Genomic DNA, 27920 nt, shown 5'->3' with positions numbered 1-27920 from the left:
TGGGGAGGGAGGTGGGAGGGGGGTTCAGGATGGGGGGACACATGTATACCCATGGCTGATTCATATCAATGTATGGCAAAAACCACTACAATATTATAAAGTAATTAGCCTCCAATTAAAATAAATTAATTTTTTTAAAAAGTGTTTGAACCTCTTAAGCACTAGCTGCCTGGATTCCTTGCTTGGTGCCCACAGTAAGTGTTTCACCACAGACTGCTTTCAGTAGACTGGCTGTGCTGCATGTGAGAAGACAGATCCAAGTTTGGTTTGGTAACAAAAGAACAGTTAAAAAAAAACACAAGAATAAACAACCAAAGCTTCTTCATATTTTACTACAGAGGTATTTTCAATGTATTATTAGTTAATATGCAATTTGTAAACTGCTACATCATACCCTACACGTACAAAATGATTTTACAAAAATGCTCTAAAAACTAGTAGATAAAATGTGTTCTCTGCAGAGCTGGGACTGGAGGGGGTACCTGGGCAGGGGACACCTGACGCAGGGCCACAGCCACAGCTGCTCTCTGCCTGACGTGGTCCCTCGGCCACCTCTTTAGCCCCAAGTTTATGGCATCTTGATTCTTCACCTTTCTCTCCTCTTCTTCAGCCTTCCTCTCACGTGGGACCTGCCTCTTCACAGACAACCACGCAGGATAAATGAGTAACAGAAACTTACCTTCAACCCTTTCCCCCTGGGATGAGAAGAATTCTGATTCTCTGGGACATTCGGCATCTTATTTCCCATGGCCTTTTTCATCCCAGAAAATCTGTATCACTTCAAACCGAAATAAATCTTCTCCAATCAGAGTTCTCAAGTAGCCTTCATGGTATCTTTTGAGTGGTCCTTTCATACTTAGTCCTTCAAGTTATCTACAGTACCATAGTTAACCTTCAAGATCAAAACAACTAAGAAAACTGTCTTCTACAATTGTTTTACATTCCACATCACCAGGAACTCTGCTAAGAAAATACCAAAGAGGGAAAATCAGCTCAAAGATTGGCCACAACAAGTTCTTAACGTGTGCTACTAGGGGAAGTCTCTAGATCACTGCAATCAAATATTCAGTCCCTCCAAATGTCACAAGAAGAGCCAGGGTCATGGACCAGACCAGAAATCCACTGTGATGTTGACATATAAAGGATTATAATTCACAGAAAGTAATTTATAACCACAGCTGCTCAACCCATCTGTTCTCCAGACACGTGACACCTGATGTAAGAGATTCATCCTAAAGATAAAAAGAACAAACATGAATGATAAGAATTTAACATCTATTTCCATTGCTTTTTGCCTTGCCATAAAGTTTGGCAAAGGCATCTTTCTAAATTACTGCACCTGCTGGGCTTCCTACTGTTAAAGAAGTTAATTTTTCTCATCTATGGTAACAGACACCAACATCAGCCATGTGTTCCCATGGAAGACCCCATGAAAGACCTTGAGAACCAATGATGAGAACAATCCTGCAAGTGGTGAGCCCCTGGTCTACAGGACAGAAGGATGTACAATGATACATGTCATCCACTGCTGACAGGCCCTTGGATAAGCTTCAGGGAATCTATGAATCCTCAGTCATATTACCCAAAAGAACTGGTTTATCTGCCAGGATTTCTCGGTGAAAGAGTTAATTCCTGGGACAGAAACACATGATGAACCTAAACAGCTCATCACACCAGAGCAAAGGGAAAGAAGCTCTCAAAACAACTAGAGCTATGTCAAAGGATTCAGGAACAGCTAGGAAAAGATAACGTTTGCCAAAGACAATCCGAGCATCAAAAAGAATATTAACTGCATTCAGAAGGATGTAGGTAGCATACACTCATCATTTTGAAATGATAAACCAATGCCAATTTTTTCCCTTTATCCCACGATGTGAAAATTCCATCAGACAAATGACCTGGCTTGTTCAAATAACTTACAATGGGAAAAAAAAAAAGGAAGGGGGAACCTACAAATTAAAAGTAATTTCAGAGAGATCATTCCAATGTAATGTTCTGACCTTGCCTAGAATCATGACTGGAATAAACCAACTGTTTAAAAAAATTTTTAAGCATTTATGAGATAATCAGGGAAATCTGAACATTAATTGGACATCTGATAACAGTAAAGAAGTATTGCTAATTTTACTTTAGGTATAATAATGGTGGCTTCCTAGGTGGCATAGTGGTAAAGAATCTGCCTACCAAAGCAGAAGACATGGGTTCAATCTCTGGGTCGGGAAGATATCCTGGAGTAGGAAATGGCAACCCAGTCCAGTATTCTTGCCAGGAAAATCCCAAGGACAAAGGAGCATGGCGGGCTGCCGTCCATGGGGTCGCAAAGAGTTGGACACAACTGAGCATGTACGCACATGATAATGGTACTGCAATTCTTTTTTTTAATACTTCTTTTATTTTAAGGATACATTTTGAAGTATTTACACACGAAATGCTGTGTTATCTGATTGGCTTCTAAAGAATCCAGTGGGTGAGGAAAAGAAAGTGAGAGAAAAAAGAGAGGCTATGAATTGATAACTGTTGAAACTGGTTATGGGGTACGTCTATGTGAGAATTCAATAGACTATTCCCTTTTGCTTTTGGGTATGTTTGAAAAATTACCTTAAGAAAAAGCTCTGAACAAAATAAACTGGTTTATCTGATCAAATCTGGCATGGGACTATGGACTGAAGAGACTAAACAGGTAGACTGTCGGGCACATGACTCCAGGACTTACCGTTCTATATTCACCTCATTGCCTTGGTCTCTCTTGTGGAAGATCATAGTATATTTACCCACTTCAGGCAGGGGCCGGATTATTTTCATTCTATGAAGTTCAACCCTGGAAAAATAACAGAAGTGTTTAAGGAAAAATTCTATTCCACTTATCAACCACCAGGGACTTAAGAAAAAATCACTTGCAAAAATCTATATACATGTGCACATACATATATCTTGATTATTTTGGTATTTTAAAAAAAGAATTTTCTTATCTTGAACCTCAGGCAATAAATCCATAAAAGAATCACACTTAACATTTACTAATGAGGTGCAAAGAAGATGTGTCAAAACACAGTTTGTTGTTTTCCAAAAACAGCTGAGAAAATACATCTTTAAAAGGCCAACTCTCTCAGGATCCCTAATTTACTTAGTGTTTTCTTCTTTAGTGAAAGTGCAACTGCTAAAGGTCACAAACCTAGATTCAAATCTAGACTTTATTATTTACAACCTTGGGGAAGTCAGTTAATTTATTCCAGGCCTGGGTTTCCTCAACTGTAAAATAGCAATGGGACACAGAGTTGATCTGACAGGCTCAAATAAGACAGTCCATGTGGAAGATCCTTTGCAAAATGTAATGTACTCTATAAGCATAAAGAGGGTGGTGCCTGTTGCACAGGTGAGTAAATAACTAGTAAAGAAATTTCCACAAAATTTTTATGCTCAAATCGGTTGGTTTATTCATAGCATTAGTCAAGAACTACTCTGGAGGCGATGATGTTGAAAGCAAACTTGGGGGCTCCCTTTTACATTGAAGCCGAGGAGCAACAGGAAAAGCAGAGTGAAAATCCATCACCAATATAAAATTCTAATAACCATCCCATCTGGGAAGTAAAAAGGAGCTGGGGAATATGATGGATACGTTGACTGAGCCCTTGCTATTCCTGCCCTGCAATCTAGCAGGCATCTCCTGTCCGTTTCATAAGCCACGGCCACACAGGTTGCTGATGGGCTGGGCCATGAAGTACGCTGTCCATCACTACAGCCATTCCTAGGCAGCCTTTGGTCAAAGAGATCCGTTTCCTCCTGCCAAAAACACTGCAGAGACTCTCAGCCTAGACTTGGGAACAAGACCAACATGGAGCCATGGCTTCCTCATGCTGAAGCAATGGAAAAGCAAAGAAAATTGCTAGAAGCCACACATCTATTAATTCAGAACCCCAGCTGAGAGGTTTTCTTTCTAAGAGGCAACAATAGGAGGATGGCGGTGGGGTGGGGGTAGGGGGTCTCCTAACAGAAAGACTGAATATACTGGCCCCAGGCTCTTGAAAAAAAATTACTTAATTCTGGGAGTTAGAGATACCCATAACTATCTGGCCACAAAACCCAAGTTCAGGAAAAGAGGCTGAGAAAGGAGACCAGGCATATTCCCTGTGAATCCTCTAGAGTGGGAACGAGTCCAAGAGAATCTGAGGTCATGCCAGCAGCTCTGGGGTATGCCAGCAGCTGCTCCCACAGAGCATGGGAGAGGGCATCCTGGTTTGCTCCAGGGTGTGTGACTGGCACTCCCTGCTGTGCACAACACTGGGAACTGCCAGTGTCGCCTGGGGTCTGACAGAAGGCAGAGGCTTAGAACAGGCCTCTGGTCACTTTCCTCAGATTGTGGCTTTGCAGACACTCGAGTCTGGGACTTCCCATTCACTGGTGAGACCCTATCTCAGTAGCTAAGACCTGCTGACAAGTCCACAGACAGCTCCATCAACACTCCTGGACCCCAGACATCCATAAGCCAGAACTGGACCATCCTCTGTCATTTCTGAACTGCCAGTGGCAAAAAGCAATTTGGGCTACCTTGTTCACCCCCCTCCCCGCCCCCTGCCACCCTTCTAGGACAAGTTCGAGCCTCACGACCTGCTGGCCTGGCCTCCACAGGAACCACACACAACTACGGCTAGCAGACCCCGTGAAGGGGACCTGTCTCTGTTGTTCACCTGAGTCTGAGGTCATCGTCTTCGCCTCCCCATCCCCAGTAGTTGTTAGAGAATCCATTCACCTTGAAAAATTGCTCTCGACTTAGGGCAGTAACACCCCCAAAATATCCACTGTAACGTAACCTGAAAGAGAGGAGAGAGAAGGTAAGAAGGTTGGCACCAAGTCCTTTTGTTCTCTACAGCTGCTCCAGACTCTCAGACCACAGGGCAGGCGTATTCTAGGGACACTCTGAAGACTGTGCTCTCTAACCCGTCCACTCCTGCTCCAGAGCCACCTCCCCACGCTCCTGGCCTTCCGCCCTCTGTCTAGACAGGCTGTCTAAGCAAGGTGCCACCCACCTTTGGTTATTCATGGTTGTGTGCAGAGGTCTACACAGGTACCTGTACATGTACATTGTAACATCAGACCTGGATGACAGACTTCATCTCACGTGTAAATCCAGTAAATAGTTGTGTGCCAAATAGTTGTGGGTTAAGAAGAAATCTAAGGCTGGGTCCAGGTTAGGCATTAAATTTTGCGAAGGACAGGGGAGCCTGGCATGCTGCAGTCCATGGGGTTGCAAAGAGTCAGACATGACCGAGCGACTGAACAACAACAACGCGACTGAACAACAACAAAGTCGTTTTTCACTTTCACTTTTTTTAGGGAGTGGGGTGGAGGGCAGGAGACAGCTCCTGAACACACTCCGTATGCAAACCTCCACTTTTATGCAAATCTCCATCTCAGAGCCTGTCTCCTGGAGAACCCAACATACCTTAATAACCCTGAGGGCTCCAGCGTGGGCAACTAGGTAGATGATAGCGCCTGTCACAAAAACAGGGTATACAAACCAATAATTAGGTTTTGAGAAGGAGACAAATTACGGTTTGGGTAAGCTGAATTTGAGGTACTCGTGGGGCTTCTGCCAGTGGGAAAAAGGATACAGGATCCAAGTTTAATAAAGAAGAGTAGCTACAGAGATAGCTTTGGAAATTAGCTGTCAAGAGGTGGGACCTGAGGGCACAGGAGTAGTAAAAGCTGCCTGAAGACAATGCAATAAGTGAAGAAAGAAGAGTAAAGAGGGCGGAGCTTTGGGGATACCAACAAGGAAAAGGGAAAGAACAGAGACACTGGCCAGAGAGCATGTCCCGCTCACTTAGGACTAATGGATTATTGGCAGACAGACTAGCAAATATGAGAAATAAAGATATCCCTTAGAACACGGTAACCGTTTAGAAACGCAAATGAAGGCAGCTTAACAACTTGGATGTTACTGAATAAGAGAATGTGAATATATGGAGGATTTCTTACTTTAATTAATGTCAGTTCAAAGTATTCCAGGACCAATGAAATGTTTCTGCTTTTCCAGATAAGAAGAAAAACCAAAAGGAAAGATCAATAATCATGTAGACCAGCAGTCCCCAATCTTTTTGGCACCAGGGACCAGTTTCACGGAAGACGATTTTTCCATGGACAGTGCAGGGAGTGAGAGGGGATGGTTTAGGTATGATTCAAGTGCATTACATTTATGGTGCACTTTATTACTAATTATTATTACATCAGCTCCACCTCAGATCATCAGGCATTAGATCCCAGAGGTTAGGGACCCCTGAGGTTGATACTTGCCATCTAACAGGTGAAGTCCCAAAAGTTAATTTGTAGCTCAGCTGTTTGTTTCTTTGCTCTGAGTACAGATGGGGTGGACCCTGCTTAACCCACAATGGAAACAGATTTACTTATATACCCCTAACCTAAAACAAACAAAAAGAACAAAGTGCTCAGAAGACAGGTATTACTGACCAAGACATCGACTACAGTGACTTGTTGCCATGGTGACTGGACACTGTTTGGCTGGGAAGGGATTCCTAAACTACCTGAAGACCAGCAGCTTCATCAGGACCCTGAGTAGAATCACTGCTCAGGCATAACCTGCAGAGCATCAACAAGGGGCCACCAGGAGGGAACAGCACTGATGACTTGGAGTCATCTATTAAGTAACTATTGTCTACTGGGTGCAAAGCAGCTGGCTAAACACTGGAATAAGTGGGCCCAGCCTCACGCACAGTTGACAGTCCAACAAGAGAGGTGACTATTCTCGGGGTTCTGAGGAAGGAGACGACAACATCAGAGCAAGTGGGCCTGGAAGAATTCAGAGAGGTAAAAAATGGGGGGAACTCCTGGTAATCAGGGGCTTCCCTCGTGGCTCAGATGGTAAAGAATCTGCCTGCAACGCGGGAGACCGGGTTCAATCCCCGGGTCAGGAAAATCCCCTGAAGAAGGGAGTGGCTACTCACTCCCATATTCCTGCCTGAAGAATTCCACGGACAGAGGAGCCTGGTGGGCTACAGTTCACAGGGTCGCAAAGAATCAGACACGACTGAGTGACTAATACCTGGTGACCCGAACTCCATTAGGAAAAGCAGAGAAGGAGAAAAGTACAGGCTGTCTGAGGAGAACCTAGAGACCTGTTCAGCTGCAGCAGGAGGTGCAGGAGGAGACCAGGTGGAAAGAAAGGTTCAAGATTTATCAGTTTCTCAGTTGCCTCTTAGGTGCCAAATATCTACATGTTTATTGTTCATTGCTCCTGGTTTTTCTTCTTACGTAGAAAAGCATAAATATTGGATTGGCCCAGAGACAGTTTTACTTATTTTTAAAGGCCCAAGGGTGGGGAAAATGCAGTCATAAAATAACAGTAGAGTCCTTGTAGAAAGCAGGAAGGTATCAAAGGAATTCTTGGCCAACAAAATGTCCCATGGGCTAGAAGAGATCTTTATTACTGACACAATCACGGGAAGAAACAAGATTTATTTCTATCTTCACAGACCCTGAGATAGTTGAGACAAGCTACTTAAACTTCTTCCCTCTGCATGTGTGTAAAGTGAAAACATTTCTAGCACTTCTCTTTGTACTCAACGGGCAGTTGTGACAATACTGTGCTGGTTTAAGCTCTGTGGTGCAGGGACACACAGTTACCAGCAGGGGGCAGACACTTAGTTGCCTGCAAGTGACTGCACCTCCCAGCAACTAGAGAGATTCTGCCCAAAGGAGGAAAGGCAAGAAGTAAGCGGGATGAAGACAACTCCTGTATTACCTATGCAAGCCTCCCTGGACCACAGGAGATGAGGCTGTTTACATGATACATACAGCAAAACTGAAAAATATAAATGACAAACCAGGACCAGAGGAAAACTTAAATCAGAAAATTAGAAGAGGAAATTCATTAGAACTCTGACCTGCAAATAAGACTCTTTCAGCTTCTACAAGAAGGTCATAGATTTGGCTCCCAGTTTCTTGCGTCCAGATCAAAAGAGGAGACACATTCAACCACATGATTTACATTAGGAAAACTGTCAGTTATTCAAGGAAGACAAAGACTGCCAGATATCTAGTTATAAAACAAACATCTGGCCAATTCCCATAGCGAGTTAAAACATCAAGAATCATAAGGGGCTGTTTTTAGACTGCATGGCATCTGATAAAACCCACGATCATCATACCAAAGTTATACTCCAGATCGGTTCCCAGTAGTAATGCCCAAGAGCTCATTTTCTTACGGTCCAGCTTAAAGCAGAGATAAAATCTAGAATCCCAACAAAAACAATCCAGTATATCCATACTCCAAAAACAAACAAAAGAACAATCCTGTGTGACTATAATTTCTCACCACAGATGTTTAGAAAGACTGGGCAATGGGAAGTTATCATCCATGTCAAGGGTCTGAAGTACAGTATTCTGTATTGTAGAGAGTGACATCTTATTACTAGTAAGTGAGCAGATAATTGCCATGCTTCTGAAAATACCAAGGTCCCCGGATATGATATGCTGCTTTCTTCAACACAGAGGTGGCTCAGAGACCAGACACCAAAACCCCCAGAAAATCATCAAGTTTCCCAAAAGAAAAAATCCTGGGATTCTCTTCCAGACCTTCCCCTGCCCTCTTGCCCCACTGTCCCTGGAGGCTGGAGGCAGGAGTGGGCCTCTGCCCTCATCTTCTCCCCTCCTGCCTGGCTCCATCCTGCACACCAAAAGCCAGCTGAACTGAGCCTTCTTCTGTCATTCTCTGGTTCTAACCGTGTGTCAGCAGCACTCTGATACCTTCCACAGGAACTCCAAACGCCTTACCAGACTGAATAATGTCCATGGGGTCGTGAAGAGTTGGACACGACTAAGCAACTTCACTTTCACTTTTCACCTTTATGCATTGGAGAAGGAAATGGCAACCCACTCCAGTGCTCTTGCCTGGAGAATCCCAGGGATGGCGGAGCCTGGTGGGCTGCCGTCTATGGGGTTGCACAGAGACGGAGACGACTGAAGCGACTTAGCAGCAGCAACCTGGCCCCTGCACACTCTCATCTCTAGCCTCTCCTCCTTCCACCATCCCAGACATTCATTCTCCAGCACTAACGAGCCACCTGCCTTTCCTCCAAACCTGTGCCGTGTCCTCTCTTGCTTCCATGTCCTGGAACTCTGCTGGGAAGCTCCCACGGATTTCACAAGATAAAGGTGCCACATTTCCTGAACAACAGCTTTAAACCCTTCTCTAGGTGTTTCTTAAAGACAATGTGCTCTCACCCACTGCAGTTTATTCTAGGTATTTGTTTATATCCCACACTTTACACAGGGACTGGATTTACAGTCTGTCAGTTCAGTTCAGTCACTTAGCCGTGTCCCACCCTTTGAGGCTTCAGGGACTGCAGCACGCCAGGCTTCCCTGTCCATCACCAACTCCCAGAGCTTACTCAAACTCATGTCCATCGAGTCAGTGATGCCATCCAACCATCTCATCCTCTGTCTGTACAGTCTTAACTGAGGTAAAAATTCCCTGCAGTCAGTGTTACCCCTGGAAAACTCTTAAACAGTCCAAAGTGAGAAACCTACATACTAAGAACAACATGGAGAAATCAAGACCAAGGGAGGTGTCAAGAGATTGTGCTCACTTCCTGGAGTAGACTCTGGTGGAATTTCCCTTATTATTTTATAGCTCTCTCTTCCTCTGCCTCACCACTCCCATACTCTCCCCCTCATTAACAAGTACTTCTAGTTGAATTTGCACAAGGGAAGTGCAAAGCTGACACAGCTCCACTCTAGATGCCCATCTCCCCACACACGCCAGGAAGCACTGTGAGGGCAGGCACTCTCCCTTCTTCAGGTTGGTCTCCTGGCCCCAGCACAGTAAGCATCTCATACATGAGCACCCGGGACAGGAAGGGCTTGGGGAAGGCTGACAGGTAAGTGTGCACACATATAAGTGAACATGTATTTTCACTTTTGGAAAAGCTTCCTGCTCACTATTTCCTCTCAGTTGTTTTCAAAGAGGAGCTTATTAATAAACTAAGACTGAAAAGCACCTATGCCTCTCCTGAGGGAAGGGGTAGGCTGGGGAATGGAAGCAAAAATGATGGTGCCTAGCTCTTCCCACAGTGGTTTTAAGAGAAAGGGACTTGTCCTGGGTGTCCCGGCTCCCGGGCAGACCACTCGATGGACATCCCCTGCCTCAGGTTCCCCCTGGCCTCTAGAAAGATGCCACAGTCTGGAAAGAGACATCACAGTCTCACAAAAGAGGCCTAAAAGCTGACCTGGAGGCTCCCTCTCTTTGCCTCCTAGAGATGGAAGTCAGGGACAGATAGATAAGCCCTACTCAGTGTGGGAGCGCTTAGTAAAGTTCTACCAGGCGGGCCCTGCAGGCAAGTCTGGCCACCATGTGCAATGTTTAGATTATTTTCCCTCTCCTGTTCTCTCCCCCCTTATCTTTGTGATCTTCTGCCAAGCTGTTTTTAGGCCTTTTTCCTAATAAGAAAAAAAATCTAATTTCTCTAATTCCTGTTTTAAACTTTGAAAACGGTCATGGGCCATTCTTCCTATTTCACATTTTCTGCAGACACCGCCAGACACTATGTCTCCACAGCCTTGATGACAACAGGCCGGGTGTCCTGACCCCAGCCAGCCATGAGCAGAGCCACCTTACCTGTACCCCGTGCTGTTCCTGCCAACCACCAGATGCCTGGGCTGATCCTCACACCTGTAAAGGTTCAAATCGTTCTCAGGCACCAGGTCCACATCGTGGAATATGAAACAGTCCCAAGTTTCATCCTTGAGAGCTTCTAGATAGCCCACATTCAGGAGTTTGGCGCGATTAAACTTCTTACTTCCAGCCTGTAAATATGGAAATTACAACTTGAAAAGCTCCTAAGACAAGATTTCACACTGTGTCCCTCTTCATTTCACATGCAGGAGTGGGTATTATTCTCTAATGCACAAGAATATACACATGACATGAAAATCTGACACAGTAGATTGAATTAACAATAACAGACCTTTTGTATTTTTCTTTATGCTTCATACATACTTATATTCCATAACTAAAAGCACCTTAAAATGAAAGACTATTGTTTAATGGGTTTAGAGTTTCAGTTTTGCAGGAAAAAAGATTAGTTGAGATCAGTTGCACAATAATATGAATATACTTAACATTACTGAACTGTACAATAAAAATGGGTAAGATGGTATATTTTATGTTATGTGTGTTTTATAACAATTTTTTTAAAAAAACATAGTTTTTTAAAGTTTTTACTAATAAAGAAACTCAAAAAATCTTTAAACATATCTTTATTTATTCCATGTAAAACTAAAAAGGCCTTTCTTATATACTAGTCATGACAAGTAGTATCACTGCTTCACTGTTCAACTCTCAGCTAATCCCAATCATATTCCATGAAACAAATCTACACTAAGCTCCCCCAAAATACAGCTGGCCAGAAAGGATCAAAAAATCTTAACCTAGGGACTTCTCTGCTGATCTGATGGTTAAAAGTCTGAGCTTCCACTGCAGGGGGGTTGGGTTCAATTCCTGGTTAGGGAATTAAATGAGTTAAGAGACCTCACCTTTGATGATGGTTAGACGCTCTTTTACCCAAGACAAAGAGCCACAAAGAGAGGGGAGTCTGGAGGGCAGAGGCCTTGTCCACCCCCCAGACTCACCTGGTGGATGACGTAGATGCCGTAGTCCAGCTGCTGCCTCTGCAAGAAGGGGTGAAGGTGTTCCAGCAGGTACAGCAGGTGCTTCTCCCTATGCCGGTGAGGGATGAGGATGGCAACCCGCTGCAAAGCCCTGCACTCCTCAGGGCGATACCGGCCTCTGTGCACCTTGGGGTTCTCTGCCTGGACTTTCTCCAGAGTGAGATCTGGCTTGAACATGAGCTTGGTCTGGCCTTCTACAATAAACACAGGATACAGGAACTAACAGGGGCAAGCTTATCACGTGTTGATAGGCTTGCAGGAGCTAGTACATGCCACACACTTTGAACATTGCCTGGCACACCATGAGCACTATTGTAAAGCCTCCTTTGGTCACGAAATATGACCACAGAACCACAGAATCTATGACTCAGGTTATTGGCTGCAAAAAAAAAAAAGCAAATGACATACAAAAGCAGTCCCCTGTGGCAGAGTAACCAGTTCTGGTTCTATGATTCATCCGTACTAGGAAATATACTTTGTCCTGATGACCCTGGTGAAAAGCAGAGATCAGGGGCAGACCAAATAACTTCAAATGTGCTCTAATCTCTTTTCCTCCTCAAAATTCCAAAGGGAAAAAAAAAGTAACAGGAAGCCTCACCCATGGAATGAATGAATACATGAATGAATAAATAAATCCAACTTTTTGGTTGTCATTAAAAAAAATTCCAAAGGAGGGTGAAGTCTCCTAAAAACCAAGGGCATTCCAGGACTTCCCTGGTGGTCCGGTGGTTAAGAGTCCACTTGCCAATGCAGGGGTTCAGTAACTAGATCGGGAAGGTTCCACAGTGGCAACTAAACCCATAGGCTACAACTACTGAAGCCCGTACACCTAGAGCCCATGCTTTGCAACAAGAGAAGCCATCACAATGAGAAGCCCTCACATTGCAACTAGAGAGTAGGTGTCCGCTTGCTGCAACTAGAGAAAGCCTGCATGCAGCAACAAAGACCCAGCATGGCCAAAAATAATTTTTTAAAAATTAAAAGCATTCCATGGAATCAAGCTCATGGAGAAGGCCCTTTTCCCTAAAGGCCTTCTCTAAGCTCTTGAGAGCTATACTAACTCCCTGAAGGTAAAACAGTGAAAGGAAAAAGAAACTAGCCTCCCTCCCTAACTCAACAATAACAGGTATATGCAAATCTGTAAGAACCCTCCCATTGTTTCACATGGCAGATATCCCCAATGGGGCATTTGCTCAGCAAGTCTGGACACAGCCTGACTGGATGAAACCCAAGACCATCCACAGTAACCAATCTCATACAAGGCTTTAAAGATACAGCTGAAGCCACTGACCCTCCCCTCAGATCTGAATGAACAGGAAATACTGACTGGTAAGGGAGGAGGCAGAGCTCCGGTTAGGGAACAGAGCCACACATTTTAAAACTCCTCCTATCCTGGTCAGGCTATAAAATCTCAAGATGCTTGCAACTGCACTATCCTCTTCTGAGCAAAGCAGTCGGCCGCTTTTCCTAAGTATGTCTCTGTGCCTTGCTCCATGTGACCATCCTCTACACTGGCCATGGCTGCTTAAACTGGCTCTAGTGTCTATGCCATGGCCAAAAGACAGTAGCACCAAGACCAGGTAACTGCTTCCAGCCACCTAGAGAAAATAACTGACCTATAAGACCCTTTTCAGAAGGATCTGCACATGAGACAGGGTCAGCAGGCAGTAATGCCCTAAAAACAAACAATAAGAAAAGGAGTTATAAGGAAAAGCAAGCTACCAGAGCTTCTGGGAGATGATGGGATGAATGGCCGCTGCAATGTTTTCCTACGTAGCCTGTTCATAAATCCCATCATCTGGGCTAACTGGACCATGTCTCAGTTCCTGGCCCCTGAGAGAACAGCAAGCAATAGGTTTGATGAAAACCAGTCCCCCTGCTCACTCTCTCATGGTCACAACTTTCAAAGCACCTAATCTTGAGTACCCGGTTCCACTTGCTCTAGCATTCTCCCTTAGCGCCCCCATGATATTTTCTCAAGTTCTGTCCCTCCCTGGATCACTAATGGTCTATCCTGATTCATTACTACTGCATCACCCTCTGGATCCACACGCATTATTGTATCACTGCTCATCTGCTTCCATGAATGTATTTGTTGCTTAATTATGTTGAGAGGATTTTGAACAAGGGGCATGATGCAGTCAGTTCTCTGTTTCAATAACTCATTTTCCCATCTCAACTTGTGTAATTTGTGAGCAGAATGACTTTCCTCAACCAATCAGGAAAAATGTTTTGGCTTTTCCATGACCGAGGAAAGGGAAGCAGCATGCCAGTATGAGCACAGTATGAGTCTGCAAGTCAGTCAAGAAAAGGGTCTACTGGTTTTGTGTCACTAAGTGCAAGAAGCCTCTGAAGAGCCTGAGACTGGCCCTCGGAGTGCTAACTGGGTGTATGCAGAGAGCCACTTCTGAAAAACCAGGGGGCAGTTCTGAACTTCACAGAGCTAGAAAGGATCGCCCTGCCTTCATCCTGCCTGCACACTGTTTCCTGGGAAAGAAAGTCAAACATGAGACAATGCACTAACCAACACAACAACAGAAACAAAGGCAGGCACACGGGGAGCCTGAGATCAACTCTGGGACAGTCCCAGAGAACCTCCTGGGAGAGAAGTGATCTAAACCACATACCTGATGACTAAACACGAATCTGCCAGACCCACATGGGTGGAGGAAAGGCACTCTGGAAAGACACTCCAAGGATTATCTGGAGAACTACAAGGTCTTCGATGTTCTAGAGAGGTCTGATAGAACCTTTGTGGGTTAGACAGAATGTGGCTGTGGAGTTTTTCCTAATTAATGTGCTTCCTAAAACCAACTTACTGTTCATTTAAAGTGAAAGGCAAGGCATTAGTGGAGAATCAACACAAACAACATATTTAAGAAATAAACTAAGACAACACTGAAAAAGTACTATCCTGTCCCTCAGCATCTATACTGAGGGCCAAGGGGATGCTAACAGATGTGACACGAGCGGAGGCTTGGATGCACTGGCATTTCTCCACCCGTGTCCTATGGACGCCAGGAGAATATGTCCAGGTTAGCCTGCTGATGCGGGAGGATGAGAAACACGTGAAGCAAAGCCACCAGCCTAGGGCAACTGACCCCGAGCTCATCACAGGTGCCTACCGACACGCCTGCTGAGATTTCTGCGGCCGGATGATCAAACTGGGGATATTCATATAATAAATATAATATGTCCACAATATGAATACAGCTCACAAACATAACGTTGAGCAACTGAAGCCAGACATAAAAGAGTACATAGCATATACTCTATGGAGTACATACTATGTTTCCAAATAGGAAAAATCTAATGGCTGGTGTTATAAACTTGGAGTAAGGGTAGTAACAGAAAGAAGCATGCGAGCTTCTGGGGTTCTAGGAAGAGTTCATTTCTTAATTTATATCCTGGTTCCACAGGTATGTTCATTTTGTGAATCTTGAGTGTACACTTCTGCTTTTTGTACTTTTCTGTACATTTGTTGTATTTAAATAAAAAGTGTATGTACTACTTGTAAAAAAGGAAAAACAAATACTTACTGAGGTGTGGAGACACAGAAGGGCAGTTGTCAAGTCTTGCTTTTTCCACAAATGCTTCATCCGTCACAGTTCCTTTCTTGCCTAAAATGACACCCTTGCTCAAACTAGCCACAAGATCCTTTGCTTTAGGAATCTCTTGAATAGGACCCACAAAGTAGTTACTGGTGGCCCACCCAACCACTGTCAGGCATAAGGTAAAAAGCAACAGCAATCGAAATTTGTAGGAAAGGTAGAAAGTCACGTTGAAGTTCATGTCTTTGATTATGTGAGCAATAGGTATCTCTCGGCCTCCACTGCAGGCAGGAAGCTTCAAGTTCAGCTATTCCGATCTGCAAACTTGATGACAACTGACTGTGCGATGCTTGCTTTTGTTTGGGCGTTCTGCTCCAACAACCCCTGAAATGCAATCACAAAGACATGCTGTTTCAGATGGAAATCCTAACCTGAAATAATACTCACCAGCACACACTGAAAATCTGTCCCCAACCGATCTTGACTGTAACAGTAATGGGAGTTCTCCAGTGAGAGCTTAAAGATCAGAAAACCAGAGATTTTGGAGGCAGAAGGTTCCAGCCATCTATACATCACAGGAGTTCTCTCTCTAGCTTATCACACCAGCTGTCATTCACTCCAGAAGAAAAGCCATTTCCAGACGTCACACAGGTAGAGGAGACAAAGAAGAGCTGATCACTGCCTCCTCGGTTCTGAGCTAGCACAGCCCCAAGTTCAGCCCTAATGGTTCTCTCTTCCTTGGTTGTCCTTTCTTGGCACAGCTTTAAGAGAAGGCGAACTCTTGTTCCACAGCATATTTTGACTCAAAGAGAAAATAAGGGAAAAGACAAAAGCTCTTCTCTGTGAAGAGCTGGAAAAACTTGTTTCTTGAAACAGAGATGAAAAATCAAGGGTTTTTCAGTTATAAATGTTATAGCCACGATAAGGCACAGGGCACACCCCAACAGGCGGGGAAAAGGGCAGAGGACACAAAAGGATGCCAACACAGGAGGCAAGAATCTGTAAGAACAACAGACTACAGCACAGTGTTTCAGATCTGGGGTTTGGGTTTAGACAGAAAGTATGAAACCTCACACCCATCACTTCACTGGCCCTTGGTCTCCTTACCTGTAAAATGGGGATAAAAACTGTACCTTCCTAGAGAGGTTATTGAGGGACTAGATGACCTAACACATTAATACAAAAAGTGTTAGCCCACCTCCTGATGCATAGTGCATGCAGACATGCTCGCTTGCTTTAGTCGTGTCCAACTCTTTGTGACCCCCATGGACTGCAGTCCACCAGGCTCCTCTGTTCATTGGATTCTCCAGGCAAGAATACTAGAGTGGGTAGGCATGCCCTCCTCCAGGGTATCTTCCCGACTCAGGGATCATACCTGCATCTCTTAAATCTCCCGCCCTGGCAGGCGGGTTCTTCACACTAGTACCACCTGAAGCACCCCACTAAGTGGTGACTGTCACTGCCTTGTTATATTATTTACATTAATGACTCTAGACTAGGGATGATCTACAGGATGACCACTGGTGGCTGCCAGAATCGCCACTCTGCTGTGCTGCATTTCTGTCAGTATGAAATTGCCATCCTCATTTCATACTTCAATTGCATGTACTAGGATAGTATGAGAGATGGCTATGCTCTTAGTTACCAACAAAAATTCAGTTTCTGAGGCCACATAGTTGAGGGCCCTCCCTGGACCATGGTAACTACACTAAGATGATGAAAGCTGCTTGGCAAGGCTCCACATCTTCTCTGCATTACCAAAACCACGTCTCTTCTCAAATTCTAAGTGTGTCATCGTAAGAGTGTGGAAAATGCTAAAGCCAGGATGCTGATAATCTCCACAGCAAACATACCCTCAGTTAAATGGAGAAAATAGAGACTAAACTATATTCCCTCCCAAAATAACACAAAAACATGTAAGATTAAATCTTAAGTAATAAAAAGAAAAACATAAAATAAAGTCTATCTGTGAATATGATTACCACTAAAATGACAGAAATAAAAAAACTCTAGAAAGAAATAGAACCAAAAGCTAGCAATGATTCTATTAGGAATATAGGATTAGCCAGGGGTGCTTTTTTCCCTTTTTTCTTTCATTTTTGGAAAAGTATAACACAGTTTTGTCCTTTTGTAATGAAAACAAATTTGATTTTTTATATGAGATGTGGGGATATGGTAATTTACTGTGAAAAACAAAACAACCCTAGCAACTCTCAAGACAGCCTCATACTTACTAAAGGGTAGTATTCCAAAATTTTAGCCTAGATGAATTTGAGGGAAACCTAAGAAGCATTCCTCTCTAGACACAATGTTATAAATGGAGGTTAGGTTCCTGGATCAAACTGCAAAAGAGAAGATCTGACCCAGGAAGCAATTAAACAGTATGGCCTGTGTTTAGGGTCTTGTGAAGGCATCACAAGTAAATGCTGAAGGCAGTAATAACTCATTAGAAGATTAATCGTTAAAAAGAGGAGTGCTTCATTTGTGCATTTACTCTGTGCCATGTACTGGGAGTTCAATCACTTATACTAACTTACTTATTTCTCAACTTTGTGAGTTTAGAATTATTAGTCTCCTCATTTTATAGAGGACAAAACAAAGGTTTAGAGATTACGCAACTTGCCAGAGATCACACAACTATTAACAGTAAGCAGTGCAGCTGGGGTATGAGCCCACGTGTTCAGCTCCAAAGCCTGAGCTTCTGCCACATCCTTCACATGGATGTTGCTATCTCTTTCCTCCCCTTGGTACCTGGGTGTGCCCAGCACAAACCCTTGAAATATGCAGCCTTCTACCTCTCTCCTCCTGTCCCTTTCTTTGGGACTGTCTTTGAAATGGTTTCCTGGAGGTCTGTTTCCTTCCCTCCAGGTAACAGTAAGTCTGCAGGTTCCTAGAGCCAGGCTCTCTCACAGACTTAACTGCAGGAGCCTTGAATGCTAGGACTGGCAATCGTTTTTGATAAAATTTCAATCTTGGAAAGCTTAGTCAGGAAACACTGTTTTTCTAAGAGCTGCTATGCTTATAGAGGAAAGTGTTTCAATAGAGATCTGCCCAGCCTGCTTATCAGCTAAGTGATTGAAGGCAAATACTCTTAACCACATTTCCATTTCCTCAGCTACAAAACGATTATAAAAAATTAACTTATCTTACAACACTGCTGTAAGAATTTAATGAGACGATGCATCGGTCACACCTAGCACACTCTCACAGACATAATAAATAGTTATTGACTCTGATTACCAATGTGATTCACGCTCAAGTTTTATCAGAATGCTGACCAAGATAATATTATCTCTGGAATTACATGTTGAAATACATATTGAATAATTTTATTTTCTATTTCTCTGTTATTTCCTATTTTCTTTCAATGAGTATATACTACTTTTATAATTTTTTTAAAAAAATGATTTTTTTAAAGAAAGTCCTTTTTAGGGCAAGTCATTACTGGTTGGTGTTTGGGAAAACAGAGTTACCTGTAAAAATATTTAAATAAAGGATAGTCCCTGAACTCTCCCTAAAATGAGTTTTCTCTTTTAATTAAGACTATCTTAAAGTGACAGGAGGATATAGAGAACAAATTCAGATAACGTGAAAGAAGTTATTTTAGGGCAAGTCTCACCACCCTTTTCCTTCTTAGGTCTGCCCTAGAGTTAGCTCAAAATGATGATGTTCTCATAATTTTGTTCTTTCTCCTCTCAATTCAACCAGTCTTTTCTGAGCACCTGCTATTTTCAGGCACAGTGCTAGGCACCAAAGGAATTAAGATATAGTCCTTGTACTCAGAGTTTATTTCCAACCCTTCCTTAGACTTTAATGTCTGCAATTCGTTTTCAAATATGCTACCCCAACCCTGAAAATGAGGAAACAGATGAAATAAGACTGGCAAAATACTGAAAAGTATTGAGTAAGGTGACAGGTACCTGAGAGTTTCATTTTCTTTTTCACTCTACTTTTTTGAAGACTTGGAATTTTCCATTAAAAAAAAAATCTAAAACAGAAGACAAGCTATAACAAAGGGCAAATAAGCATAAATGCTAAGCATCATTATCATTCTCAGAGAATCTCTACATTCACACATTTTTATAGCACCATGGGAGACCAGGGGAAGACACCAAGTGTCACTCCATAAATACTCACTAAGCACTTATGCACCCAGGGAGAAGGGGTGTGGTCTTCATTCAGCAGCCAAGAACACTAAAATCAGCATTCCAGGGTCTCTAAATCCATCTGGCAATCCTGCACACACAGGATGTCTAGAGTGCGCAAAATGTGGCACTAGGCACATGGTCCTACTCCTTTGAGCTTCTCTGGGATAGCGCCAAGGTAAAGGTTAATATTTCGCTACTCCTTTTACTCCTGCAGAGTTCCTCAGAGCAGACTATTTGCACACATATTGTCCTACCTTCCTCGGAATTAAAGCTCCTTTACCTGGCTTTTCAGTGATCACTGCCCAGACCCTAAACAAGCAATGGTTCTGTGAAAATTAATGAAGAGAAACCTAACTGAAGTGGAATTGGGAGGAGAAGGGGAGATAGAGATCACATCAATACAGGCTTCTTGCATCTCTGGCAGGAAGTGTTACAACTTTACTACCACTAGCAGGAGGAAAAAGCTTTTCTCCTAGTCTGGCAACACCTCAGCCAATGAGAGACTGTCACAACTGAGCCAATGAAAAGCCACCATACTTCAAACTCCCAGTTTTGTCCAATAGACTCTTGTTTTTTCAGTAACAGCCCCTCCCAATTTCCCCCTCTCCTCTATGAAAGAGTTTCCTTTCCTTTGCTTTACCAGACTTGCATGTGGTTTGACACAGTTGCATGTTCCAAATTGCAATTCTTTACTGCTCCTGAATAAACCCATTTTGCTTGTAAAGTAACTGGCTGTTTTATTGGCAAGGGAAGGATAGAAATGATAACAGCCATTTACACGTACAGGTTGTTTAAACTCAGACTGAGCTCCTAATGGCCAAAACTGGAAGCATCTGAGCAAGAGAATAATGATAGCATTGTATTTTAACCCACAGAATAAAATGAATATCCATTAGTCCATACCGGTATAAATGATCAAAAAAATAAACAGGAAAGGGCAGCTCTTTCTTACAATAAACTTTCAATTAATAAAGAAGCAGGAAATGGGGGAGGATCACCATTAGGCAAACATCACTGTAAATAATTGTGGCAGACAAGATTCCCCAGTTGGTGCTAAAATTAGTAGGTAAAAATTTGAGGATAAATAGAGTTTATGTAGTCTCAAAGTATCTCCTATCAAATAATATAGTCAAAGCTGTGGTTTTTCCAGTAGTCATGGACGGATGTGAGAGTTGGACCATAAACAAGGCTGAACACCGAAGAACTGATGCTTTCGAACTGTGATGCTAGAGAAGACTCTTGAAAGTACCTTGGGCTGCAAGGAGATCAAACCAATCAATCCTAAAGGAAATCAACCCTGAATATTCATTGGAAGGACTGATGCTGAAGCTCCAATACTTTGGCCACCTGATGGGAAGAGCCAACTCATTGGAAAAGACCCTGATGCTGAGAAAGATTGGGGGCAGGAGAAGGGGATGACAGAAGATGAGATGGTTGGATGGCATCACTGACTCAATGGGCATGAGTTTGAGCAAGCTCCAGGGGATAGTGAAGGACAGGGAAGCCTGGCATGCTGCAGTCCACGGGGTCACAAAGAGTCAGACAAGACTGAGCAACTAAAAAACAAACAACAAAGGGAAAGAGTATCACCTTAACTAGTGATCAAGGTTAACACCATCAGTGATAAGACCTATCAACCTCATGAATCAGTGATGAATTGCACTCTACCAAATAACTAATCAGTACTTTTCTACAAAATACCTTCATTCTACAAAACAACTGGTACTCTTCAAAAGGGTCAAGATAATGAAGAAAAAGGCAAAAGCGAGGAATTACTTAGACTGAAGGAGACTAAGGGGAAATAACTAAATGCAAGGTAGGATCCTTGACAGCATATGGAAACAGAAAAAAATTCATTGGCAGGAAAACTAATGAAATTCAAATAAATTCTATAGTTAATAGTATTGATAACTGAACAATGGTTATGTAAAGGGCCAATATAGGGGAAGCTGAATGAATTCTCTGCACAATATTTGCAACTTTTCTCCAAGTCTAAAATTAATTACAACTAAAGTTAAAAAGTCAAAGGCTGTATATAATCCAAGTCAACATACAGCAGTAAGGTTAACCTAATTCTCAAGAAGAATCACTATTTCTTTGTATTCCTAGTGCCTCACACTGACCTGACACATAATAGGCGCTAAATTTGGTAAATAATGAATGACTTTCTAGGATACACTAGTTGAAATACATAAGGACACACAATAATCCCCAACTACTACTAAAATAAATGTGACATAGTATAAAAGGAGAAAAAATAAAGATTAATAAAGAAGGGGAAAAATTAACTGGGCATAAAATTCCATTTGGGGAAGATTTTTAAAACTGAAAAAGGCTCACCCCCATGCTAGCTCCCTTCAGTTTACTAACACCATTGCTTTTCTAAGGGTAGAGGCCCTATCTCTAATAAATTACACTTTCTCTTAGTCATGCCCACCACCTTTTGCTCCTCTACCACCTACTTCTCAGAAGTAGTACTTCTCTTTTCCGACTCAAGGAGGAAACGCTATTTAGCCTGCCACTTCCTCCCTGAACCCACGGAGCACATCAGAGCAGTGTCCCTGTCTCCTGGGCAAGAGGGGCCTGATGGTCTGGCATCACTTATTTTACGAGGGTTGGCATGAAACAGTCAGGAAACAGGAAATAAATTCAACCAGGAAAGGACTGAAATTGTTTCATTTAGTCTATGTTATGCAGCATGAAAGAATCCATAAGAATTTCCAAAGGGGGATTTTAATGGAGGCTGACTGTGTATTTGTACGTCATTCTCAGTTATCCCAGAGAATGCTACAGTGGGGTCAGCTGAAGTTCTCTTTCTGCCATTATTCGAAGCACATCAACGAGAGGCTGAAGAAGGTCTGAGGTAATGGAAAAAACAAGGGTTTTGAAGCCACGAAAGCTAATTCAAATCTGGTTACCAGATGCATGAATGGCGCTGGGCAAGTGACCTAAAGCTGAGTCTGTTTTGCCACTTATTTTAAAAACATTTTTCAAAGTGTGATTTCAAGAGTGCCTATATCAAATGCAGAAGAAAATATGTTAAGATTGCAGTTTCCTGGGCCCTGCTCCAGAGCTAATAGATTAGAACACCTGGGCCTGGGACTCAAGAAAATAAATTTTTAACAAGCGCCCCAGGTGATTCTTATACACATTAAAGTTTGAGAACCGATGAAATAAGAGATTGGACCTGTAATGCAACAGATCCTTCAGAAACATTCCATTTGCCTTCTGGTGAGGCAACACAGTAAGAAGATATGTGAAAAGAAGATTTTTACAATGCATTTGAATAGCTTTCGACTCCATCATTTAGAAAATTATTCTAAGAAACAATCAGACGGGTAAACCATGATACTCAAGCCAACATTACTTAAAACAACCAAAAATTCAAAAGAATCAAAATGCTAACAATAGGGACAACAGACAGACAGAGATTTGCTCGGTAGTGTCCGGCTCTGTAACCCCACAGACTGTCGCCCATTAGGCTCCTCTGTCCATGGGGTTCTTCAGGCAAGAATACTAGAAAGTGAAAGAGAAGTCGCTCAGTTGTGTCCGACTCTTTGCAACCCCATGGACTGTAGCCTAACAGGCTCCTCCGTCCATGGGATTTTCCAGGCAAGAACACTAAAGTGGGCTGCCATTTCCTTTTCCAGGGAATCTTATCAACCCGGGGATCAAACCTGGGTCTCCAGCATTGCAGGCAGATTTTTACCATCTGAGCTACCAGGGAAGCTGATTGAATTAATTACAATACCTACATATGATGGTACATATGCTTTCCTTAAAATGGCACTTAAAATTTTAACTACACAGGAAAATACTCATGATAGCTAAGAGAAAAAGAAACAGAACATAAAAATGTATGTAGAATACAATCCACATTATGCTATGCATGTGTGGTGTACATGCCTTTTATATATAAAACGCCAGAAAGAATTACCGATGACTGTCTCTTAATAATAGATTAGAGAAATATTATTTCTTCTCAATCTATTTTTTAAAAAATAGGGTTATAATCAGAAACGAAGTTTTTTTTTCTGATGACTATATAGTTTTCCTGTAAAATACATTAAAATTTAGAGACAACACAATAGTCAGGGATTATAATTTACCTCAATGAGCCCAAATGAGCCCAAATCTTAAAAAACCTCAGAAGGGGTCAATAATTTCCCACGCCAGAGAACTCTGTGGTCTCTCTTTGCAATTCCTATTCCTAGGCTCCATCCCCAAGAGATTTTTATTTCCAAGGCCCAAGGTGGGGCCAGGTAATCAATATTTTGGGTTTGAGAAACCATTGTTCATCAATGGCTTTTTTTAAAAAAAGAGAAGAAAACCACCACTGACTTGCTTTGAATGTTTCCACTTTGAATTAAAGCTCTTCAAAGAAACAGTTCTCAAGTCTTGCATGAATTTCTGGAAAATAAAACACAGATTATTAATAGCTCGGTTTAAACTAGATACCAAAAGCTTATTCTAGCAAGTGACACTTAAAATATACTAGGTGTTAGTTTTATTACCCCCTGCAACATTGTGTAGTCAAACAGTTCAGTACTGCTCTTTAACAAATGTTTTTAATCAGATTAAAAACACACGCTGAAGGGAAGCAAGATATGCCACACCAAAATAGGCCACTTTGACATACTGATTATTTTGAATTAAAGTTACTTAACAGCCAGTGTAAGGACACTCTACCCTCTTTACTTCCCCTAAAAGCGGAAATAAATCCCACGTGAAAGGTGCCTTTTCTATACCAGGAGGGCACCAGGATCAGGCATCCTTATTATCAGAGATAAGAATGCAAGGTGGAGAGCTCAGTACAACAAACCTTAATACTTTTTCATTAATTTACTACCCCAAGCCCAAACTTCTTTGTCTTCTCAATTCTTCACATACGTGGTGTTTCTTTGTCTAAAAGATATAAAGGCTGCCTGCTTTGGTTACTTCTTTGAGCCTCATATTTTTAAGGGATCCCACTGGCATGAAATTAAATTTGGTTTTCTCCTGTTAATTTGTTTATGTCAATCCAATTTAATTATTAGTCTAGCCAAAGAACCTAGAAGGGGGCAAGAAGAAAAGTTTTTCTCCCCTACAACACAAACAGGCAAACGAAAATTTTGCACTTTCATAGGATTTAGAGGCCGACCCGGCTCTAGAAGATAAAATTCCATAAGGAAAACTATGGTCCTATTAAGCATTATCTCCTTCCCCAGAGTGATATTCCAGCACTCCAGACCCCCTGTTCAGCCCAGGTGCCTAAAACAGCCCTCTGCCCCTCTTTTTAAGCCCACTTTCTCAGCCTGGACCCTGAATCTTAGTCATCTCTATCCGAGATTCCTTGACTTTCTTGCATCTTCAATGTTATTTTTCTTTTTTAACAGAAATTTGGAAATTAAACACACAAACAACACCCCCAACCCTCAAATGACTGTGTTCTTCCTGCTCCCTTTCATCACCCAACGGCTGTGCCCCGGCCGCCTCCACGTCCTCATCGCTCACCCACTCTTGAACACCATGCAACCCAGCACACGCCCACACTATTGATAACTGCTCTCCCGAGGCCACCAACCCAAAGGCCTTTCCTCAGTCCCCATACTCATGGGCTTTGGATCAACAGACAGTAGATGGATGCAGAGCCAGACTAAGCGTAGAGAGCTGATACACTTGACCATCCAGTCGATCCTCACCACTCGCCGGCCCCTCCCTGCAGGCCACAGGCTGGGATCAGCGGGTGGGTTTCCCAGCAGAAACGCTGGGGAAGGAGAGCTCCAAGGAGGAAGGGGCATCTTCACGCTGATGCTCCCCGCACGGACAGAGGTGCTGGTGGCGACCCCAGAACCGTGACGCGGGGCCTCGGGCGATGACCCCTGGATTCCTACCTGGCAGCATCTCGCTTGGCCATCCCTCCGGCAGCAGAGGGAGCGCCGCAGTGATGCCCTCACCTGAGCTGGCGCCTCCCGCAGAGCTCGGCCTCCGCAGGCCTCTGCCCGGCCCCGCCGCCCTGGAGGAGGCAGGACGGCCCTCCGAGGCCCGGCCCGCGCGCGCCTAGCCGCAACCCGGGGACCGACCCGCCTTGCCGCCCGGCGATGCCCACACGGCGCCCGTCGCCCTCCGCGTGAAACCTTGCGTCCCGGGTACCGGCGGAGCGGAGGCCCCAAGAACTCACCCCAGACGCCGCAGCGACGAGCACCGCCCGGAGACAGCAGAGACGCGGAGCAGCGACCGTGGGGACCGCCCCCGCCGCCGGGAGGAGGCTCCACTCGCCTGCTCCGCCCCGCCCGCGTCGGGAGTCGCTACTGCCAGGCCCCGGGCGGGTCTGCGCGGTCCTCCGCTGGGCGGGCCGACGGATGCCAGCCCTCCACCCCCTATCCTCGGCCTCCTCCCCGCCCCGCTCCCCACGGCGACCGAAGGGGAACCTGGAGGGAAAAGGACCGCTTGTTCTTTGGGTGATCTTAATAAAGCCCTGTGCCAATACTGCGCGAGGGTCTGAGCACTCCCAAATTACATCCTCGTAAATATTCACAAAGCTTTGGGAAGGAGATAGGAACTTGTCCATTTTACGGAGTGGAAAACTGAGGTTTTACAAGTTAATAAATTTACCTTACATCACTCTGTGTTAAGCCGCTGTAGTCATGCCCGACTCTTTGCGATCCTACGGACTGTAGCCCTCTAGGCTCCTCTGCTCACGGGATTCTTCAGGCAAGAATACTGGAGTGGGTTGCCATTTCCTTCTCCAGGGGACCTTCCTGATCGAGGGATAGAACCAGTGTTTGTTTAATCTCCTGCATTGGCAGGCGTGTTCTTTAACACTAGCACCACCCCAGCTGCACAATGTACCAAGGTAACTGACTTCCTCATTTCACAGGATTATTGAGAATATTAACAAGTTGTGAGAAATCCAAATTTCTTCAAAGATATTACAAAAAGCCAAGCAGAATCATATTTATACTGAAGATTAGAGTGGAAAATCATTAAAGTGGGTTCTGCTTAGGCAGGCAAGATAGCACACTAGATTCTCCAAGTCACCCTTCTACTGATGGGGAAGTAGATGTCTCCGAGAACCATCCCACCCCAAAAGGAGCAAACCATGGGAAGAAATGGGCTTCCCAGGTGGCACTGGTGGTGAAGAACTCAACTGCCAATGCAGCAGACAAAAGAGATGCCTGAGTCAGGAAAATCCCCTGGAGGAGGGAATGGCAATCCACTCCAGGATATGGGAATACCAGACCACCTGACCTGCCTCTTGAGAAATCTGTATGCAGGTCAGGAAGCAACAGTTAGAACTGCACATGAAACAACAGACTGGTTCCAAATAGGAAAAGGAGTACGTCAAGGCTGTATATTGTCACCCTGCTTATTTAACTTATATGCAGAGTACATCATGAGAAACGCTGGGCTGGATGAAGCACAAGCTGGAATCAAGATTGCCAGGAGAAATATCAATAACCTCAGATATGCAGATGATACCACCCTTATGGCAGAAAGTGAAAAAGAACTAAAGAGCCTCTTGATGAAAGTGAAAGAGGAGAGTGAAAAAGCTGGTCTAAAGCTCAACATTCAGAAAGCAAAGATCATGGCATCTGGTCCCACCACTTCATGGCAAATAAATGGAGAAACAGTGGAAACAATGGCAGACTTTTTTTGCCAGATTTTTTGGGGCTCCAAAATCACTGCAAATGGTGACTGCAGCCATGAAATAAAAAGACACTTACTCCTTGGAAGAAAAGTTATGACCAACCTAGACAGGATATTAAAAAGCAGAGACATTACTTTGCCAACAAAGAGGTCCATCTAGTCAAGGCTATAGTTTTTCCAGTAGTCATGTATGGATGTGAGAGTTGGACTATAAAGAAAGCTGAGTGCCGAAGAATTAATGCTTTTGAACTGTGGTGTTGGAGAAGACTCTTGAGAGTCCCTTGGACTGCAAGGAGATCAAACCCAATCCATCCTAAAGAAAATCAGTCCTGAATGTTCATTGGAAGGACTGATGTTGAAGCTGAAACTCCAATACTTTGGCCACCTCATGCGAAGAACTGACTCATTTGAAAAGACCCTGATGCTGGGAAAGAATGAAGGCAGGAGGAGAAGGGGACGACAGAGGATAAGATGGTTGGATGACATCACTGACTCAATGGACATGAGTTTGAGTAAACTCCAGGAGTTGGTGATGGACAGGGAGGCCTGGCATGGTGCAGTCCATGGGGTCACAAACAGTCGGACATGACTGAGCAACTGAACTGAAGTGAACTGAGCTGAATCTTGCCTGGAGAATCCCATGGACAGAGGAGCGCTACAATCCAAAGAGTCAGACACAACTGAAGCAACTGAAAGTCTCTGCTGACACTGATTTGGGATCCAAATGAGAAGAGCCAAACCTGTGCCTTCCTTGTCAAGCCAAGGCTGCAGAAGAGCACTGAAGAGTTCTTTGTGCGCTGAGCAATGGAAGCACACTTTAGAGGATGCATCCTCAATTTAGTCCTATAGGACTCAAATTCAAGTTCATAAATTTTAAAAAATCCTAAGCACTGGAAGCCACATGTAAGAA

General features: G+C 43.6%; 1 protein-coding gene across 7 annotated transcripts; it reads right to left on the bottom strand.

Annotated features, from left to right (window-relative positions):
• Nucleotides 1-316: 316 nt before the first annotated feature.
• On the bottom strand, nt 317-25579 carry B4GALT4 (beta-1,4-galactosyltransferase 4). Of its 7 annotated transcripts, none has more exons than XR_014077369.1 (8): nt 25318-25579; nt 23723-23791; nt 15222-15617; nt 11644-11876; nt 10631-10818; nt 4748-4808; nt 2714-2818; nt 317-1232 (listed from the first exon to the last, which is right to left on the bottom strand). XR_014077369.1 is itself a non-coding variant. In XM_081571979.1 (8 exons), exons 3-8 carry the CDS (start codon nt 15472-15474, stop codon nt 1100-1102), a joined length of 1035 nt encoding a protein of 344 aa, XP_081428105.1. In that variant the 5' UTR covers nt 15475-15617; nt 23719-23791; nt 25318-25579; the 3' UTR covers nt 317-1099. The 7 variants fall into 7 exon arrangements, 4 of the variants coding, with proteins under 4 accessions (XP_081428105.1, XP_081428103.1, XP_081428104.1 ...); XR_014077370.1 differs by having other exon boundaries at nt 23719-23791; nt 25542-25579; XR_014077368.1 differs by having other exon boundaries at nt 25542-25579.
• Between the last annotated feature and the right edge of the window lie 2341 nt (nt 25580-27920).

Source organism: Giraffa tippelskirchi, chromosome 2 (genome assembly GCF_054371585.1).
Source record: "Giraffa tippelskirchi isolate mGirTip1 chromosome 2, T2T-mGirTip1v1.2.pri, whole genome shotgun sequence".
In the NCBI taxonomy this organism is placed as follows: Eukaryota; Metazoa; Chordata; class Mammalia; order Artiodactyla; family Giraffidae; genus Giraffa; species Giraffa tippelskirchi.
The sequence above is the reverse complement of the archived record's forward strand: the minus strand, read 5'-3'. Positions and strand labels throughout refer to the sequence as shown.

Coding starts and splice junctions, on each gene's coding strand:
- B4GALT4 (XM_081571979.1), bottom strand. CDS start 15,474: ATGAACTTCAACGTGACTTTCTACCTTTCCTACAAATTTCGATTGCTG. Junction 11,877..15,221: donor TTCTGTGTCTCCACACCTCA/GTAAGTATTTGT, acceptor TGTTTATTGTAG/AAGGCCAGACCAAGCTCATG. Junction 2,819..4,685: donor GACGATGACCTCAGACTCAG/GTGAACAACAGA, acceptor TTATTTTTCCAG/GGTTGAACTTCATAGAATGA.